The sequence below is a fragment of the Mustela erminea genome, chromosome 17 (genome assembly GCF_009829155.1).
Source record: "Mustela erminea isolate mMusErm1 chromosome 17, mMusErm1.Pri, whole genome shotgun sequence".
Taxonomy (NCBI): domain Eukaryota; kingdom Metazoa; phylum Chordata; class Mammalia; order Carnivora; family Mustelidae; genus Mustela; species Mustela erminea.
In genome coordinates this window covers 3,292,164-3,313,713 of record NC_045630.1, presented here as the reverse complement: position 1 = coordinate 3,313,713, position 21,550 = coordinate 3,292,164, and the positions used below count along the sequence as shown (strand labels likewise).

The 21,550-nt window shown below is 38.8% G+C and overlaps 1 protein-coding gene across 18 annotated transcripts in view; it reads right to left on the bottom strand.

The window, feature by feature from the left end:
- Window positions 1–21,550, bottom strand: part of PRRC2C (proline rich coiled-coil 2C) — a 95,885-nt gene that overhangs the window by 44,360 nt on the left and 29,975 nt on the right. For all 18 annotated transcript variants that reach the window (XM_032319016.1, XM_032319008.1, XM_032319006.1 and 15 more), the window contains exons 6-14: window positions 19,735–19,958; window positions 16,661–16,743; window positions 15,374–15,507; window positions 15,210–15,297; window positions 13,998–14,142; window positions 12,544–12,597; window positions 9,927–10,548; window positions 1,866–2,035; window positions 1,198–1,447 (exon numbers count right to left, since the gene is read on the bottom strand). In XM_032319016.1, coding sequence (XP_032174907.1) covers window positions 1,198–1,447; window positions 1,866–2,035; window positions 9,927–10,548; window positions 12,544–12,597; window positions 13,998–14,142; window positions 15,210–15,297; window positions 15,374–15,507; window positions 16,661–16,743; window positions 19,735–19,958 — 1,770 coding nt within the window. The remainder of the gene's footprint in view (window positions 1–1,197; window positions 1,448–1,865; window positions 2,036–9,926; window positions 10,549–12,543; window positions 12,598–13,997; window positions 14,143–15,209; window positions 15,298–15,373; window positions 15,508–16,660; window positions 16,744–19,734; window positions 19,959–21,550) is intronic.

Genomic DNA, 21,550 nt, shown 5'->3' with positions numbered 1-21,550 from the left:
TGGGAAAACTCAAGTATTTGGCAGACAAAACTGAAAAGCTGGAATACAGAATACAGGGACAAAATTTAAATGTTTTAACACTTAAAAGAGTGAGAACAATTTAGCAAATGACAGAAAATATTTTCAGACTAAAAAAATTTTTAAATATTTACAAAACAGAAAAGAACTAGTGTTTTGGTATTATCACACATATGATACAGTGTCTGGCACTTAACTACTCTGTGCTGAAAGTTACAGACTTTTTTGATTAAAAATCTAGGCACCCTCAGAGCGCCTGGGTGGCTCAGCCAATTAAGTGTCTGACCCTTGATTTCAGCTCAGATCATGATTTCAGGATCTTGAGACTGAGCCCTGTATTAGGCCCCCTGCTCAGTGATAAGTCTGCTTCAGAGTCTCTCTGTCTTACCCTCTGTCCCTCCCCTAGCCTATGTGTACATTCTTGCTCTCAAAAAAGATGAATCTTTTAAATTAAAAAAAAAAAAAAATCTAGGCAACCTGGGGTGCCTGGGTAGGTGTCTGACGCTTGCTCTTGGCTCAGGTCGTGATCCTTCATGGTTGGGAGACTGAGCCCGTGTCAGGCTCCGTCCTCATTGGGAAATCTGCTTCAGATGCTCTCTCCCTCTGCTTCTGCCTCTGCCCCTCCCACTCACGTGTGCTCACTCACTCTCTAAAATAAAATCTTTAAAAATAAAAAATCGGGCGCCTGGGTGGCTCAGTGGGTTAAAGCCTCTGCCTTCAGCTCAGGTCATGATCCCAGGGTCCTGGGATTGAGCCCCGCATCAGGCTCTCTGCTCAGCGGGGAGCCTGCTTCCTCCTCTCTCTGTCTGCCTTTCTGCCCAGTTGTGATCTCTATCTATCAAATAAATAAACAAAATCTTAAAAGAAAAAAAAAAGAAAAAAATCTAGGGGCACCTGGGTGGCTCAGTCTGTTAAGCATCCAACTTCAGCTCAGGTCATGATCTTGGGGACGTAGGATGGAGCCCTGAGTTGGGCTCCCTGCTGGGCAGGAGTCTGCTTGTCTTTCTCCCTCTACTCCTGCTCCCCACTTGTGCACATGCACTCGCTCTCAAATAAATAAATAAAATCTTAAAAAATACATCTAGGCACCCTACTTTAAGTTCTTCCTAGATCAGAGGAGGAACGGCAGGATGACGACCCGCGGGGCCGCCAGTGAGCCACACATCGACTTCCACTCACCGGGATGAATGGGCGGGATATCCATGGCCGGTCTACCGGATATCATCCGAGGATCCATGTACGACTGCATCATGAGCCACCTGGGATCAAAACCCATAGAGGCCAGATGCTGAGGGTGAGGCTGCATGGGCTGGTAGAGAGGTCTGTGTGGCGGCGGAGGGACAGCACCGCTGGACGGCTGGGAAGGCACGGGCTGCGGGAGCACACCCTGCTGCTGCTGCTGCTGCCACTGCTGCTGCTTCATCTGCTCCTGAGAAGGCAGGATCCCACATCTTGAGACTTTAGTTCCACGGGATAAATCAACGGAATCAACCGTACCAGAAAGTAACAGGGAAAAGAACTCCACAGTTTACAGCGAGAGATGGTAAGTCGAAAGAACACAAGATCGGTCATGACATTTTGGCCTTACGGACTGAATCACGCATTAATTATACTAGAGAAATCATTCCCCAGAAAGGAGGATGGTGTTTATAAATGAGGGAGAGGAGAAAATACTGACACAGAAGTTTATGGTAAAACCCATTATCAACAACCTTCTATTAAAAAGGTAAAGAATTTCATGGAAAATTTTTGTGCTTTGTGTATTTTACGTTTCGTGTCAAACTACTTCTCAGACTACTGAGTAACCTTTTCAATCACACATACGTGATAAAATGTTTTACTGTTACCTGCTGCCGCTGAAATCGAGGTGGTAAAGACTTCTGAAACTGTTTAAAATAACCAGATAACACAGCAGGTCGAGGCTGAGAGCCCGATTCTGGCTCTGTTTCATGTGCCACGTGTGTGGTCTCTTTTTCACCGTGACTGCTATCTTGTCGAGTGAAAACTGCATCATCCTCTGTCCAAAAAAAGGGTGAAAAATAACGATATTCACCTATGACACTTACCAAATACATGATGTGTGCACTGGCATAAAATTATTAGAGATTTTAAAAAAGGTTCATGAGGAAGAAAGCATCCTTAACGGCCAATAAAACTGTTCTGTACTCTAATACTGGTAGCAATCAATGAGGTTAACAATGAAGTAACAAAACCTTAGATTTCCTCAAAGCCAGGTTCTTTAGAGATCACAGGTCCAAGTTACACCAAAAATTTGTATTTGATAATTTGTGATAGTAAAAAACATCAACTACTACCTATTTGCCATTGTTTCCATAGCTATTAATCCTGTCAGTATTTACCTGCGGTTCACGAGGACTTACGTGAAAACACTTATGGCCTAAATATAAAATGTAACACAACAGTTTGCTTTTTGAAGAAGAGACGATTATCTATAAAGAAACTAATGAATCGAAGTCTGACAATAGTGATCATGGCTATCTTCAAACAAATAAATTATCATTCTATGTAAAGAATATCAACAATGATACCAAAAAGAACTATATACATATTTATTTACTAACTAAATAACAATTTCTCATCCTAAAAAAAAGATATCCATTCTAGACAATGTCATTTGTCACAATTACAAAGCAAGCTTGTTATAAATCCTCTTCTCAGAAAACTAGGGATGAATTTTTTAATGAAGTTTATTGTGCCAATGTAAAAACCATGCTCTCAAGAATCACAAACCATATTTTCTTACTGGCATTACATTCAATATTAAGAATGTTGTAAAAAGAAAAATAAAGTATTAGAAAGAAAAGAGAGCCAGTAGGTCCAACACTTAAAAATCAAAAGTGCACATCATGCTGATGAACCCAGCAGAAGTTAAACTGCCATAAAAAATAGAGAAGATGTGAATGAAAATAAAAGCACCATGAAATAATGATTAAAAAGAAAAGCATAAATAAATGGTGTAGACAGTCTCGTCTGACAGTTAAATTAATCACTGTATCACTGACAGAACAAGGACTAAAATGTGAATTTCCTTATTTTGAATCTATAGTCCTTTCTCATCATCTGTTAATGAGATTCCCTAAGGCTGACAGTAATCATCAATATTAAGCTAAGCCAATGGCTTTTGCTACTTTTTAAAAGATAGTATTTATTTATTTGAGAGAGACAGACAGACAGACAGACAGACATAGCAAGAGAGAGAACACAAGCAGGGGGAGTGGGAGGGAGAGAAGCAGGTTTCCCAGTGGGCAGGAAGCCCAATGCGGGGCTCAATCCCAAGGACCCTGGGATCATGACCTGAGCCGAAGGTAGATGCTTAACAACTGAGCTACCCCATGCGCCCGCGGTTTTCACTTCTATGGTGAGAAATTTTACTTTGTTAGTATTATGAGCAACCTGTGCTTGTGATACGTAACAAAAGCCCATTATCAATATCAAATTATTTCTACATACATTAATACAAAAATTTATTAAATCTGACAGGGGCCTGCCTTATCTCATTAAAAAAAGTTAAGGGGTGCCTGGGTGGCTCAGTGGGTTAAAGCCTCTGCCTTCAGCTCAGGTCATGATCCCAGGGTCCTGGGATAAAACCCCGCCATCCTGCTCTCTGCTCAGTGGGGAGCCTGCTTCCCCCACTCTCTCTGCCTGCCTCTCTGCTTACCTGTGATCTCTGTCAAATAAATAAGTTAAAAAAAAAAAAGTTAAGGTAACATACTCAACTTTTTTTTTTTTACAAAGAGCCAAGTCTGATGATGACTCTAAGTAAAAAATTAAAGGAAAATTGTGAGTAACTTTGTAATATAATTTCAAGCCGCATGATCTTGTAGAAAGACCGTAAGTTTTGAGATTTAAAAAAAAGTTTTCATTATTTCTGTAACAGGAAACAGACTGAAACAGAACTACCTTTTTTTTTTTTTTCTGAAGATTTTATTTATTTATTTGACAGAGAGAGAGGGAACACAAGCGAATGGAATGGCAGAGGTAAGACAAACACGCTCCCCTCTGAGCACCTGATGCGGGGCTCAATCTCAGGACCCTGGGCAGACACTTAACCAACTGAGCTAGCCAGGCACCCCAAAATAGAACTACTTCTATTTTAACAATAAACTGCTCATTAAGAATGAAATTTACTGGGACACCTGGGTGGCTCAGAGGGTTAAACCTCTGCCTTCGGCTCAGGTCATGATCTCAGTGTCCTGGGATCCAGCCCCCGCATCGGGCTCTCTGCTCAGCAGGGAGCCTGCTTCCTTGTTCTCTCTGCCAACCTCTCTGCCTACTTGTGATCTCTCTCTCTGCCTACTTGTGATAAACTGTGGTTAATGCCAGTCAATTAGAGCTCTTAGCACAGTATTAGCTACGTACCTCCCACCTCACATTTTTTGTAAAGATTTATGATAGAGAGTGTGCACACACACACACACAACTGGGAGGAGGGGCAGGGGGAGAGAATCCTCAAACAGATTCCCGCTGAGCACAGAGCCACAAGATCATGACCTGAGCTAAAACCAAGTGTCGGATGCCTAACCAACTGAGCCACCCAGGCACACTCCTATTACATTTAAACCCACACTGGAGCAAGTGGAAGAAAAATCACAAACTTGGAGACAGGATAATGGAAATTATGTTTGAGGAACAGAGCAAAAAAATAAACAGAGCTTAAGATACCTATAGGACAAGATCAAGAGACCAAACATACACATGGAGAAGGAGTCCAGAAGCAAGAGAAAGACAAAGGGGCAAAGAGACTATTTGAAGAAATTATGGCCAGAAATATCTCAAATTTGATGAAAGCATGAATATATTTCTAAGAAGCTCTACAAATTCTCAGAGTCCCAAACTGAGACACCTTATAATGAAACTTTAAAAAGCCAAAGAGTGAATCCTGAAAGCAGCAGGACAGCACTAAAGGAGAAGTCACATACAGGGCATTCTCAATAAAACTATTTGATTTCTCATCAGAAACACTGGAGGCTGGAAGGCATCTCAAAGTATTAAAAGCAAAACAAACAAAACAAAACCAAAAAACTATCAACCAAGAATACTATATGTGGCAAAACTGTTCTCCAAAAATGAAGGAGAAATTGAAATACTCCCAGATGAAAGCTATGAAAGAGTTCATTATCACTAGACCTGCCATCCAACAAATGCTCAAGAGTCCTGCAGAGTACAATGAAAAGGAAAGCACACAGTAAACTAAAACTGCATGACAAAGTAACAATAAAGGCCAATACATGGGCAATTATAAAAGGCAGTAGTAGCAGGTAACCCTATGTCCACGTGATTTATGAAATGAGTTATTTCTTTAAATAAGCCAATTATTAATCTAAAAGATAATAACAATACATTTTGGTTTGTACTCCATATTGTTTTCCACATGATTTAAGAAACTAATGCATTTAAAATTAATTAGTAGTTTGTTTCTGGGGATACGAAGTTAAAGATGTAAATCTCTGATAGCAACAACCAAAGGGAATACAAATGTAACTGTTAAAGGAAAAGGAATGAATTTTTTTTTTTTTAGAGATTTTATTTATTTATTTGACAGAGACCACAAGTAGGCAGCGAGGCAGGCAGAGAGAGAGGAGGAAGCAGGCTCCCAGCCAAGCAGAGAATCAGATGCGGGGCTCCATCCCAGCACTCTGGGATCATGACCTGAGTCGAAGGCAGAGGCTTCAACCCACTGAGCCACCTAGGCACCCCAGGAATTTTTGTGTATTATTAGTTAAACTGGTATAAATTTAGTGTTTTAACTTTTGCATGTTTATGTAATCCCCATGGTCAAAACAAAGAGGGTAGTTACAGAATATAAGCAAAAAGAAATGAGAAAGGAATTTAAAAATGTTTCAATACAAAAAAAATCACCTAAACACAAAAGACAGTAATCCAGGAAACAAGGGGCAAAAATGGATATAAGGCATATAAAACCCAAATACCAAAACGTGAGAAATAAGTCCCTTCTAATCAATTACTTACTTAAAATGAACTGAACTGAACACATGATCCAACTACAGGTTATCTCTAAGAAACTCACTTAAGATCCAGAGACACAAACAGATTGAAAATGAAAAGATGAACACAGATATTCCATAGCAAGAGGAACCAAGAGAGCAAGGTGGCTATGCTAAATACCAGACAAGCCTGGCTCTGAATTCAAAGTTTTACAAGAGACAAAGGACATTATGTACTACTAATAAAAGGTTCAGTGCAGCAGCATATAGCCATTATAAATATTTATACATATTTAATATGTTTAATAACAGACCATCAGAATGTATGAAAGCAAAATACCGACAGCACTGAAGGGACAGACTGCTGTACATTTACAGTTGGACACTTCAACACCTTCCTCTCAATAATGGATGGAACAACCAGACAGAAGGTCAGTGAGGAAACAAAGGACTGAGTACAATAAGCCAACCAGATCTAACAGACCTACAGGACACGCCATCCAACACCAGACATCACGTTCTTCACACATGCACACAGGACATTTTCCAAAACGGACGGTGCATTAGGCCACAATATCAACAGTCAATAGATTTAAAATGATAAATCTCATATAAAGCATTTTCTGCTTATATGAGACATTAACAAAAGTTAATTATCAAAAAAGAGAAGTGAAACAGAAAAACGCACAAGTCCATTGACATTAAACAACACTCTTTTAAACAACTAAGGGATCAAAGAATAAATGAGATGGATAAACACAAAAACACAGCATACCAGAATTTATAGGATGCAGCAAAAGTGGTGCAAAGGGGGCAAATTTACAGCTATAAATGCTTACATTAAAAAATAAAGATCTCCAATTCAAAACCTACTGTTACAATGTAAGGGAAAAGAATAACAAAGTAAACCCAAGACTACCAGAAGAAAGGCAATAAAGATCAACACAGAGATCCACAACACAGAGAATAGGAAAATAGAAAAAAATTAATGCAGCTACAAGTGGATTCTTTGAAAAGATCAATTGACAGACCTTTAACCAGGCAGGTCAACGAAGAAAAAAAGAGAGAAGACTCAAACTACTACAATCAGAAATAGAAATTGGGACATTACTACCAATTCTACAGAAATAAAAAGGATTATGAGAGTGTTATGGGTAAGTATATACCAACAAATAGAATAAGCAAGGTGAAATGAACAAATTCCTACAACACTAACTTTGTAGTTAAGTTTTTAAATCCAGGTGTGTGTGTCCTCCAGCTTTGTTACTTTATTTCAAGACAGTTTTAGCTATTCTGGGTCCCCTGAGATTTAGAGTTTTCTACATGTAAGACTGTATCATCTGCTCACATTACCTGCATCTCTAATATACTAATAACGACTGATCGGAAAAGGAAATTACAAAAACAATTCCATCTATAATAGCATCAAAAAGAATAAAATAAATCCTTTAGAATTTTTTTTAGGTTTTTATTTAAGTAATCTCTACACCCAATGTGTGGCTTGAACTCATGACCCCGAAATCAAGAGCTACACACTCTCCCGACTAAACCAGCAAGGTACCCATAAAATGCTTAAGAATTAACCAAGGAGGTGAAAGCCTTGTACAATGAAAACTACAAAATACTGCTGGACGAAATTAAGACATAAATGAATGGAAGCACATCCCAATGCTCACAGACTGCAAGACTTTACTGTGAACAATATCAACGCTACCAAAAGCAACCTAGAGTTATGCAATTCCCGTGAAAATCTCAACGGTGTTCTTTACAAAAACAAACACCCATACATCATGAAAAACTTAACAAAGATTGAGGACTCACATATCTAGATTTAAAAGCATACAACAGGGTTGCCTGGGTGGCTCAGTGGGTTAAGCCTCTGCCTTAAGCTCGGGTCATGATCTCAGTGTCCTGGGATTGAGCCCCACATCAGGCTTTCTGCTCTGCAGGTAGCCTGCTTCCCCCCTCTCTGCCTGCCTCTCTGCCTGCTTGTGATCTCTCTCTCTCCCTCTCTCTGTGTCAAATAAATAAATAAATAAATAAGAATCTTTAGAAAATAAAAGCATGCAACAAAGCTGCAGTAATAAAAACAGTAAGACATTAACATAAAGCCAGACAGGGCAATGGAATAGAATCAAGATCCCAAAATAAACCATCACATACACAGTCGAATGATTTTAGAAGAGGCTGCTGAGACCATTCAAAGGGGGAAAGAACAGTCTTTCCAACAACGGTACTGGGAAAACTGAATATTCACATGCAGAAGAACGAAGCTCAACTCCTACCCTACCACAATGTACAAAACTTACCACACAACAGGTCAAAAATGTAAATGTAAAACATGAAAGTATAAAACTCTTAGAAGAAAACAGAACAAAAGCTTCATGACATCAGATTTGGCCATGACTTCGTGGACTTGACACCAAAGGCAGAAAAAAAAAAATAGATGGGTTTTATGTACATTTTAAAGTTCTGTACATGAACAGAATATCAAGTGAAAAGGCAACCTATCTAAACTCCTAAAATGCAGCAACAATCTGATTAAAAACGGAAAAGGACTTGGACATTTCTCTAAAGATACACAAATGGCCAACAAACAAATGAAAAGATAATACTCAGCATCACTAATCACTGGCCAAGAGCACATCAAAACTACAGTGAGATACCACCTCACACTTACTAGGAAGCCTACTATCAAAACCCCACCCCCCAGCAAGTAACAGATGTTAGTAACGATGTGGAGAAATTAGAACCCTTGTGCACTGCTGGTGGTAATGTAAAATGGTACAGCTGCTGTGAAAAACAGTATGGTGGTTCCTCAAACAAAAACAGAACTACCGTAAGATCCAACAACTCCATTTCTGAGTATGTAATAAAAAAAAATAAAAGCAGGGTCTCAACAAGGTCTCTGTACATTCACATTCACAGCAGCATTATTCAAAATAGGTAAACTATGGAATCAATCCAAGTGCCCATGAACAGATAAACAGGTAAGCAAAATGTGGTTTTATATACAGATTATTAGCCTTAAAAAGAAAATTCTGCAATATGCAATTACATGGATGAACCTTGTAAGACACTGTACTAAGTGAGATAAGCCATTCACCAAAAGACCAATTCTGTATGAGGCACTTTTGAAAACAGTCAAAATCAGAGACAGAAATTAGAACAGGGGAGAAGAGGCAAGTACTGTTTAACAGGTACAGTTTCAGTCTCACAGGATGGAATGAGTTCTGGAGACGGACAGTGGTGATGATGGAACATCATCATCAATGTATTTAATACCATTAAACTGTACACCTAAAAATGGTTAAAATTCTAAACTTTGTTAGATATATCTCACCATAATAAAAAAATGGGAGAAAAGAGCATATTAAAGTCTCCAATAAAATTCAGCTTCTATTAAAAAAAAAAACTCAGGGCGCCTGGGTGGCTCAGTGGGTTAAAGCCTCTGCCCTTGGCTCGGGTCATGATCCCAGGGTCCTGGGATCGAGCCCCGCATCGGGCTCTCTGCTCAGCGGGGAGCCTGCTTCCTTCCCTCTCTCTGCCTGCCTCTCTGCCTACATGTGATCTGTCAAATAAATAAATAAAGTCTTTTAAAAAAAACAAAAACCCTCAATTGGGATGCCTGGGTGGCTCAGCTGGTTAAGCACCTGACTGCTGAGTTTGGCTCAGGTCACAATGTCAAGATCCTGGGAGCCAGCCCCACATTGGACTCCGTACTCTGTGGGGAGTCTGCTTGACATTTCCTCTCCCTCTGCCCTCCCCCTGCTCACACACATGTGCACCTACACGCTCTTTCTGTAAATAAGTTGATAAATTCAATCTTGAAAACAAAAGAAACCTCGTTGTCATGTGGATGACATGCATACATCAAAGACACGTGGACACCCACACCAGCCGCACTATGAAGCCTCCTACAGAAGAACAAGACTCTCATACCTTTATTACAGTTGGTCTCACTTTCTGGTTTTTCTACCACAGGTTCTAAAGTAGGTTCTTTGTGTTCAGTTTTTTCCTCCACTTTTTCCCTTTCTTTCTTCTCCAACTCACATTCCTGTTCCTGTTCTTTGATCTTCTGCAGTTCTTTTTCCTTTTCCTGCTGTCTTTCTAGTTCTTTCTCTTTTTCTTGCTTTCTTTCTCTTTCCAGCTCTCTCTGTTTCTCCTGCTCTCTCTCCAGTTCTCTCTCCTTCTCCTGCTGCCTCTCCCTCTCTCTCTCCCTCTCCTTCTCTCGCTCGCGCTCTTGTTCTCTCTCGAGTTCTTTCTCTCGCTCGCGCTCTTTGTCCCGCTCCCGGTCCCTCATCTCCTCCGGAGGCGGCTGCTTGTCCACTATGCCGAGCTTCTCATCCAGTCGCTTCAGCTTCTCCGCACACGCCGCCTTCCTCTGCTCTTCCATTCTTCGCTCTTCCTCTTCACGCCGTTTCCGAGCGCGCTCCACGGCCGCAGAAAGCTCTGACTGCTGTCTTCGTCTTTGCTTCCAAATTTCATCTTCATCTGGCACTTGCTGCTTGGCAGGGAAAGGGCCAGGTCTTCCAGGCACTGCCTGTCGGTCCGGAGGAGGATGCTGCAACATTACAATAAATGATAAGGTGACTATGACAGATCTAGTTCCAAATAACAATGGGTATCACAGACATGAAGAGGGAAGGAAACACTCGACAAAATGTCATGACTATTTCTGATAAAGCATACATATGAAAATACAAACAAGTAGTAACATGGGGAAAATATTTAGATAATTCTCCAAACTAAGACCAGAACAATTAATCTAGGCCACATACCTATTTATTGTGGCAGACATTACTGTGCGAAGAATTTGTTGAATAAAATAAGAAGCTGTCACAACATGATTTCAAAATCTAAATTTAGACACGAAGGAATTTAGAATGTGAGTGCTCGTAACTCAGCGATGGAACCCCTAGAGAGAAAGTCCATGAAGATGCAGAACAGTGTCATGTGAGCCCTGAGAAGACAAAAGGTGCAGTTACAGGGAAAAACAGCCAGCCAGAGATGCTAAGTGAAGACGAAGACACGACTACTGCCAACACTTCACAAGAGAAGAAATCCCTGGAAATCAGCCTGTACAGACAGTTCTCGATCTTTGAACTGAAAGCTGCAGAAATGCACACTCAGAACCCATAGTGGAACGTGGGCATCACCTGAAAGATTTCTAACTGGTACGTTCTAGAACAATGACAATCACTGCCAGTAACTATGGGAAAATTAGCAGAATAAGAGCACCTGAAGCGCTGGAATGTTAAGGAACTAAAATAAAAATAAAATAAAATAAAAAGTGCTCATTTTTATTAGCTTGTAGGGTAAAGAAATCTGGAAAGCCACATAACCAGTCAGAATCCTTACAACGGAGAAAATGGGATGATGAAAACACTGGACTAAATATAAAATATATAGATATATATGATCTAGACTCTCTATTTTACGGTCTGGACCTATCTAGCAGAAATCCAAGTAAAGATGCTTAGTTGATCACTAAATATGTAACTCTTGAAGTTAGGGTAGAACTTTAAGGGCTACAGATAAGTTCCACAAGCACATATATAAGATCTTCCAGCGAAAGAGTCAGAAAAAGGAATAAGAACACAGCCCTTAACCCTCCAACACCGAGGGCACGTGGGTGGCTTATTAAGTTAAGTGTCAGACTCTTGATTTCGGCTCAGGTCATGATCTCAGAGCGTGGGATCAAGTCCTGTGCCGGGCTCCACATTCAGTGGGGAGTCTGCTTGGGATTCTCTCATTCCCTCTCTCTCTCTGCTCCTCCCACTTCCTGTTGTGTATGTGTGTGTGTGCACTTCCCCCCTTCAATAAAGGCACAGAAGAAAATACAAACCAAAGAAAGAGAACACAATAGTGTGATGTCTTAAACGTAAAAAAAATAGTCTTTTAAGAAGGATGGAAAGATTAGCTATGTCAACCGCTACGGAAACTAAGTAAAATGAAGACAAGAGAACTGAACTGGGCAAGATGGAAATCATTACTGACTTTCATAATAATAGTTTCAAAGGTACAGTGGTGATGAAAAAGTGTAACTGGAAAGGGTTAGATGAGAGAGAAAGTGAGCACAGTAAGTGTAAATAGCTCACTAAAACTATTTTGCCACCAAGGAGAACAGAGAAATAGGGTGGAAACTATAGTAGTAAGGAGGGTAGTAAGAGTTAAGGAAGGTGTGAATTTTCTTAGTTTCTTAAGATGGGAGGTGATATTACCGGTAAGCCAAAGAGATGGGAGCAAGGGGCAGTAGAAGGGCTGGTCTTAGCAGCGAGGACAGGAAGAAGTCAGAATGGGAAGGGCACTGAAATGGGAAAACCAGTTGCTTCTCATCTTCTTAGTGAAATCAGGAGGAAGCATATCGGCTGAGAATAAAGAAGAGCAGAAAAAGAGGAAGAAAGGCAAAGAACAAGGTAATATCCATAAGTGTTTCAAAAAGTTATTAAATAAGAAGCATACAGAAATCTTTCCATTAAAACAAAGTCAAAATACATAAAAAATACATACACCACAAATAATACATATAGACTGCAAAGAAGCATTTAAGGTTTACCTGCTGTGCAAGCAATTTTGGAGGTGGGGGCAGGTGTGAAGATGGTCCACGTTCCTGTTATAAAGATAAGGACTATTACAAAATAACCAGATAAAAGATATCTACTAGAAATATTTCTGAACGTACTTAAGTACGCCTTTAGTTTTGAAATTTTATTTATGTAAGCCCTATTCTTTCTCTGAATTTTTTCCTAATGGCAAACTAAATGCAGAAACTTACCTAAAGAAATGAAACATCTAGAACATATTGAGAATCAAATATAATACATACTCACTTGCTACAGTTACAACCCTATTCACTTGCTAATATATACCTCAATGTCACACACACAAATCAAGACACCAAGATATGGCATACGATATTCCTCTATTCTTTTATAAGAAAGGAATTATCACTCCCCATGTTAAGCTAGTAAATTAAAGTCACATGAAACATGAATTTTGTTATTTAAAAAAAACTTGAAAAATTCTTTTTCAGAGTTCACAAATTCTCCAATGACTAACCAATGCCTTAAGGACAAGATTCAAACTTCCCTGAAGAGCACACATTGAACAACTGGTTGTCACGTAGCTCTTTTAACTCCTTTCCTGTATCAAACTACTTGAGATTTACAGAATGTGCCATGCTTTCTCATGCTTCTCTACTCTGAACATGTTACCATTGTTTAAAATTTCTCTCTTCCCTTTGTTTCCTGCTTAATTCCCACTTCAAGTACCGAGTCTTTGGCAAAACCTTTTCCAGAGAATGCTCTAAGAACCCACTACGTGCCGCTCTGCCACACCAGCTGTCACACTGTCTTGCAAATGATACTTGATGTCTTTTCATTGTACAGAGACTGCTAGCTACCTACCTTATCTCCTTGAAGGGAAGAGTTTCTCATCTGTTCTGAATGAATTCAACAACTACATGCTGAGGGCACTAGGTGCGGAGTGGGCTCTCTGGACGACAGCCCTTTTTAATTCCCAGCTTGCAATGCAGTTTCTTGGAAGTAGGATCAAGTGTATCTGTTTACCCACATTACCTCCTTTCTTTAACAATGTTCTTCAAAATGACTCACACTTAAGAGATTTCTCTACTCCTTACATGTGATTTTCCTACTCAGCATACTATTTCACATATGAATACTGACTAGAATTTATAGAATACTCAATCAACCATAAAGCACTTAGCAATGTTTGGAAAACCAGTTTATAAAAACTTAGTAAGTGTCAGACTCTTGTCAGACTTTAATAGGACCACACTATTACAAGACAGAAAAAAAGTGAAATTTTAGTTTCTATTTAATAATTTTAGCTACTACATTGACAGTTCCTGTAAATATGCAATAAAATTGTGGTTTACATCTTCAACTACTCAAGACAAAAGATAATTTCCTTCCTAACTCTTCTTTCAACTTTATGATGAATTCAATGAAAGTTCAGGTAGTGAATATGATCTCCTTAAGTCCAACAAACCTGGTTAAACGGAGGTCCCTTCCCATAGGGACCTTTTGACACCGATGGTTGGGCAGGTATCTGAGAAGAGGACTGAGCGTTGCGAGCTTCATCTGCTTCTTTTCGGTTTTCAGTGTTTTCAGAAGCTTTTGAACCTTGATCCTCACTAAGGAATCAAAATCCAGGGGAAGTAAGAAAGTAAAGGAGACAGACGACACCATAAGGAAAAGCGCTTTGTCTATGTAAGATTATTTGTATATGGGCTGGGGGGGGGGGGGCGTATCAAGGAATGAGATGGTCTTGTGACCTAGTGGTGTATTCATTCATTCATTCATTCATTCTATGCCATATATCAATAATGTGTTAGGAATTGGGTTTAGCCAAGTTATCATCACAAGGTCTGAAGTACAGTAGCATAATTGTCAAATACGGACACTCACACTTGACATACAACTTCACAAAGAACTACAGCCCCACCATTTTGTATCACTCCAACCCCAAAAGTCTCATCTAAATGCAACCAAGTAATACTATAATTAATACCTGTGTCCTAATTTATCCTGACTTAATGAAAAGACAGAAGTCAAACTACAGTATTTTTTTTTAAATCACAAGTGCAAGGCAGCTCATAACTGATCACAAAACAGCAGTATACTACAATCCCATGGCTAAAAACTACCAACTCTACCAAACTGTCTAGCGACTAATAGCGTGTGCATGCAAGCTCCTTATATTTTAACAGCCCAATTTTTATGGTATATAACTCATGTATTTCTGATTCTGATGCTCCTATATTGGAGAAGAGATGTGAAGCTCCCATTCTTCAAACTTTAATGCTGCTTGCTGAAGTGTAAAAACTCAAAGACTTGAGGCAGTTCCAGTAACTCAAGTGATTTTTCTCTAGTTTTGTAAATATGAATGAAGCAAGTAACAAGTTTGAAATAGTCCCTGATGTGGTCTTCCAAGAAATCACCATTTAGATGGTTAGGATCTAAACATCTTTTTAAAAATATGTATTTTCTTTAGAAGCATAAAACTTTATAGTTCCTTGATTAGCTGTACTTTTAAAATTTGGCTCAATAATCACCTTCCCAACTCAGTAAGTTCTTGGAGTAAAATACAGAAATTCTATGAAAAGGGAACAAATGACTACTGACGAAGCCTCTGCACAAACGGATAATGTCGTACCAATAAATGCATAGTCTTACTCGTGGAAGGTTTCCAACAGCTCACCTGCTGCTTTCCTTAGGACTACTACTTCCTTGCTCATCATCATCACTGAAATTCAGCTGTTCTGTATAATCCACTTCCATCTGAGCACCTATTAAATTAAGGAAAATTCAGACTCACTGTTTAAAAACATCTAAGAACTAAAAGTAATTAATTTTGCCTCTTACCTGCCCAACCTTCATCAGCTTCGGCATCTAGGTTATCAAATTTATCAAGCTCCTTCAGTTCTGATGCACTAAGGATGGAGGGGCGTTCAGGCTCAGAGGCCCATGAAGGCGGTGGACCCCTTCCTCGAAGGCCTCTAATGAACAGAGGTTATGAGGGGAAAAGATACAAAGTTTTAATGATTATAAATTACATAAATATCAAAAGACTAAAATTTAATTCATTTCAATTCAACATTAGTACTGTCTAATATACTATTGTCTTAATATATAAAATATTTTGCACCTGACATGTGTATGAAGAAATTCTATTAATACATAAATTCAGGACAATATATATAATTCTGTTACAAGTATTTAATATCAGAAAATGGGTTTTTTTAACTGCCAAAATTTTAAGATAAAACAAATATGTTAAAGAATTATATGGCTAAGCCTAATACTAATATCAAAATAAAGAATGTTAAGAAAAATCATTGAGGAGAATGCTCAAGTCTCACATTATGCAAAAAAAAAAAAAGGAAAAAGAAAAAAAAGAAAATGGGAAGTCATTTAACCCATGGAATTAGAAGAACAGATCAAAAACTATCACATCTTACCAGGGACATGATTTTCAGTTTTCAGAATCTTATGTCAATTTCAAGGGTTTTCTTTTTTTTTTTAAAGATTTTATTTATTTATTTAAGAGAGGGAGACAGAGATCACAAGGAGCAGAGAGGCAGAGAGAAGCAGGCTCCCTGCTGAGCAGAAAGTCCGATTCGGGGCTCGATCCCAGGATCCTAGGATCATGACCTGAGCCAAAGGCTTAATGGACTGAGCCACCCAGGTACCCCCAATTTAAAGTTTTTATGTTAATTTAAAGTTTTAGAAGAATAAAGTACTGTTGTGTCTTATAGAAGTCAATTATTTGGGGCGCCTGGGCGGCTCAGTGGGTGAAGCCTCTGCCTTCAGCTCAGGTCATGTTCTCAGGGTCCTGGGATCGAGCCCCACATCGGGCTCTCTGCTCAGCGGGAAGCCTGCTTCCCCCCCACCCCTCTGCCTGCCTCTCTACCTACTTGTGATCTCTCTCTCTATCAAATAAATAAATAAATAAAAATCTTTAAAAAAAAAAAAAAAGTCAATTATTTGTTCATGGCAACTCTATTCTGAGGTCAAAATAATGAATCAATCACCATAATTCATTCAACCTCCAGGAAATCTTTTTTTTTCCTTCCAACCTCCTCCAGAAAATCTTAATGAGCACATATGTGCGTTTGTGCTTTGGCAACTTTTATTATTTAATAGCCTTACTTGTTTGTTTCAGATAAAGAAGGTGGAAACCTCATGGGACCATGAAGAGGAGGATACGCCATCCTCGGATACTGCTGAAACATCTGAATGAAGAAAATTGGTAAAATTTGTAACCAAGTTATATATGTAAAAAAAGGGTTACCCTAACTAAACCTGAGATTATAATTTACAGAAAGTAAGATTCTAATAAACCATCCTATGAATAATTAGCTCTATCAACTGATATATATCATTTACTCACAGTAACAAGCTATCTGTTAAGAAACTGCATCTAGCAAGACTTTACAAATAGAGGTAATAACTAGGACACATCCTAGGAAGAACTTCTGCCATCCCATTACCAAAATAACATAAACGATTACGTATCAACATGAAAAACCTAAAAAGACAACTTGCATGCACCCCAGAGAACTGCAAAGCCTTAAGTTTAAAGACTTGAAAGAAAATAATGTGACACTTCATCATAATGTAGATTAACTGAAGACGGATTTATTGGTAAAGAGAAATTCAGTTTAGACAAAAGTATGGTCCATAACCCGAGGTAGTGAGGAAGACGGTGTGTACCAGAGATTTCCCATGGGTGGGAAACAGGTGGATTCCGATTCAGGTTAGTATACAGATCATAATCCTCAACTGCTCTCTACGCTAACCTGGATTCAAGAAACTAAGTTTAGAAGTTTAAAGCTAGATTATAAAGACAAAAACACCAAGAGAAGGGAACAGATGTCAAAAGACATGCTTGTAACTATCTGCTTTTAACCAAGTCAAAATACCAAAAGAAGAAGGCAAAGAAGGAAAGCGGAGGAAAGGAAGGAGAGAGGGCGGGAAGGAAGGAGAGGCAGGCGGGCAGGAAGAGAAAAGGAGGAAGACTGCGCCACCTCAAATACCTAATTTATATCCTGAAACAGATCAGCTTTTCTTAAATAAACAACAGTAACAACAACAAAACCCTGTTAGGTAAAGAAGTTACTCTGTACTTGCAGAAAGGTCATCATTCCATCTAAAGATGCAATTTCTAAGGAGGGTTAGAGCAAACTTAATTAAGTTAAGCAGCAGCTGAAGCTCAAATGGAGAAGTGTTTTGTCTGGTGAATACTAAGAATTTCTGGTTACATCACTGTGTACCGAAAGTCAGCAAAAACACAGCTGGAGGCAAATGTTCACAGGTAAAGTTTCATTAGATCCCTCAGGCAGAGAGACTAATTTCACATACTAAATGCTTAAAATTTAGGAATTTGCCACAAAAAAACTGTAGAAACTATCTTTAAATTCTCAATATATAGTGATGGTTTTAAGAACACTTTTGTTTTTGTTAGTTAGCGGAATACATTATTCAAATAAAATGACTGACCCAACTGGAAGAAAAGCCCACCTGATCTCCTCGTTCAAAACTTTCCCTTCTACCATCCCACCCCCAAGCCTAAATTTCAGGGCTCTGTGGAAGAACAATTTGAAACTATTAGGCAACAGTAGGTGTAAATAATTTTTCAAGACCAGGTCAGCATATAAGACTAATTTTTATCATACTCCTAAAATTAAAAAAATTATTTTTTAATTATTTATTTCCCTCCTCTACCCTAGAATAATTAAATACTACAAAGAAATAGAAAATGTGAAAAAAACATGGGTATTTAGAGCCTGAATACTTAGGAATTAAATCATAATAAAAATAAATATAAGAACCAGACCTTTTGACTCTCCTTGAGATGAAGGGTCCCCTAAAAAATGTTAGTTTACTTGGGCACATGTAATTTACCGTATCGTTTCACAGGAGGCACCACAACTACCCATTAGTTTACAGAAATATATGGGTCACAAGTATATATTAAATAAAACGACAAACACAGATTCAGCAAAATCCAGACTATGAGAAACTCCACAGGTTAACAAATAAATTGTAACAAGCTCAAAAAAGTGGGGGGGGGGGAGTGGTATGGAGGGAAAGAAGTTACCAAAGATAACAGGTTTCCTAAGAAAAGTATCAACTCAAAGAATAGATGTTATTTGGATCCTAATCATGAGATAATCAGACAAATCTGAATACTGACTTGGTATTTTTTTAAAACTCTTTAGGGGCACCTGGGTGGCACAGTCAGTTGGGTGTCCAACTCTTGGTTTCACCTCAGGTGGTGACCTCAGGGCTGTGAGACTGAGCCCGTGTCAGGCTCTGCACGCAGGGTGAAGTCTGCTTAAGACTCTCCCTCCCCCCACTCTACCCAACCCATAAGTAATAAACAAATCTTTAAAAAATTTTAAAAATAAAAGAACAAAAACTATCCTTTTAGGTATAACACCATGGTGGATTCTTCTCCTAGTCTTCATGTTTTAAAATACAACCTAAAATACATATGGATGAAATCATGTATCTAGGATGTTGCTAGTAAATGGAGGTGGTGGGAAATAGCTCAACCAAGACTGACCCCAAGTTGTTAACTACTGAAGATGGATGGTAGATATGGAAGAAGGGGAAGTTCACTGTACTATTATTTCTGTTTTTTAATATGTTCAAAGTATTCCATAATGAGAAGTTAAAAAGAACGTAAAGGTATGTTTACCAACGAACACTTTAGAACTAAAGCACATATTAACCTTTTTTGTGCCATGAACCACTCTTTAGCAGTCTGGTCAATCCTATGACCCTTGTCTCACAAAAATGTTTTAAAATTCATAATTTAAAATACAGAGTACTACAAAAGAAAACACGCTAAAATTTTGTTGACACAGTATTTTTTAAAAAAATTTGTGATATGGTAATATATGTGCTTTTTCATTAAATAAAGAGTGGGGCTACCCATGGGTCTAATAACTACTTTGAAGTATCACTAAATGTATTTTGCCACACCCACCATTTTGACAGGATATGAAAATATATATATATGATCCCTATTAATGATAAAAACCAGGGTACTCCTGATACTTCTGTGATTTATTTCCTGCATCCATAATCGAGAGAAATGGTTATTTTTAGTTAGATGTTAATGCAAATAAAGACCTGAACTTTCCCCCATTGTAATTCTCTCCTTGGAACCCAGAGCAAAAACCTATTTAACAACTCACTCCTTTAACAATACTTACATAAGGAGGCATCATAGCTCTGTACTGGGAAGCAAGAGCAGGCTGCTGTCCGTTCAGTTTGGCCTGTGGAGGACCACAAGCTATCCTCTTTTCCACCACTTTGAGAATATCATTCTGTTCTGATGTTCCAGCTGTGCTTTCATCCTGGGCAGAGAGCTTTTCATCTTGGTCAGATGTCAAAGGTGAGCCAGCAGACTTACCACCATCTCTCCAACAAGCAACATCTGGTATGGAGAAAGGTAAGAAATTCAATTAAAACAAAGAAAGAGCACCACAGAATTCAGTACTGAAATTTAAAAGGGGGCATAAGAAAAAAGCTAAAAATGGAACACGGTGAAATAAAACTAGGCATATTTCAAAATTCAAGAGAGTAACAACACAGTGAAGAGGCAGTGAAAATCTAATCTAGGCCCTACTCCTTTCAAAGTGTTAGGCAATCAAGAACAGTGGCTTCCAAAGCAGAGCAGACGGACCAAGAGGGTCCCACCAAAAGTAAATACTGTGACTGGGGAAGAAATTATTAGAACTTCTCTACCGAGCTTTACCAATACTTGGTATAGAGATTAAAGTCACTATTCTACCTGAGGTGTCCTGAGGGAAGAGGGATGGCAGTCCTGTGGTGGTGACAATGATGCCCTCATCTGTTTTCAGGCTACTATGGCTAGTTACCTGTGCCCCAAGGGGGCAAATTTAGTGACTATATTATCTGGTAAAACTATACTCAGTGAAACAGGTAAATGATTTTACAAGGCATCTCTTCAGCGGGCAACCTCTAAGATGATCCAAAAGGGGTTTCCAGCTCCTGGTCTTCACACCCTGCACCAGGACTGGTTTGTGTTACCTATAGAATATAGCAGCAGTGATCACATGTCTCTTACAGGGTTAAGTTATAAAGGACTGGGCTTCCATCCTGAGTCTCTCTTTATCTGGGGAAGCAACACTGCGGGCAGCCCACACACAGAAGGGCTGCCGTGAGTAAACCTGCAACAGCAACCCCGACAAATCAGCATCAGATGACACACTGCAAGGCTGTTGAGAGAGCTCCCGAGCCACAACTCCAGGAAGCAGCTCCCAGATTCCTGACCCTCGCACACTGTGTGAAATCATTAAGTCAGTTCAGCTACCAAATTTGTTAGGCAGTAACCGATAACTGGTGAAAACCAACTGACCAAGAAAACAGTAGAGGGATGCCTGGCTGGCTCAGTGGGTACACAGCAAGGAACTCCTGATCACAGGGTTTTAAGTTCAGGGCCCATGTTGGGTGTAGAAATTACTTAAAATTAAAATAAATAAATATGTAAATGAATGAAAAGAAAATAGTGCTGACAATCTATTTCTAATATAAATACATCAACTGCATAACAATAAAAACTAAAAATAAGAAAAGATGATTTACCCAGACCAGATAAGAAATGAGCCATAAAAAGTATGAAATGTATTAGGTTATCAGAAATATGCATTTGTGGGGTGCCTGGGTGGCTCAGTGGGTTAACTCTCTGTGTTCGGCTCAGGTCACGATCTCAGGGTTCTGGGATCGAACCCCACATCTGGCTCTCTGCTGAGCAGGGACCTGCTTCCCTCTGTCTGCCTACTTGTGATCTCTCTCTCGTTCAAATGAACAAATAAAATCTTAAAAAAATTAAAAAAAAAAAGAAATAGATTTGTAACCATCACTGAAAAGAGAAATCTCCCATGTATACAGGATCCTGAGATATTTTCATATCAAAAAGGAAACTAATATAATTAATAAATAAGACATTTAATCTCAAGGATTTTATATTTCTATTTTTAGTTCTATGTCCATAATACAAGTATT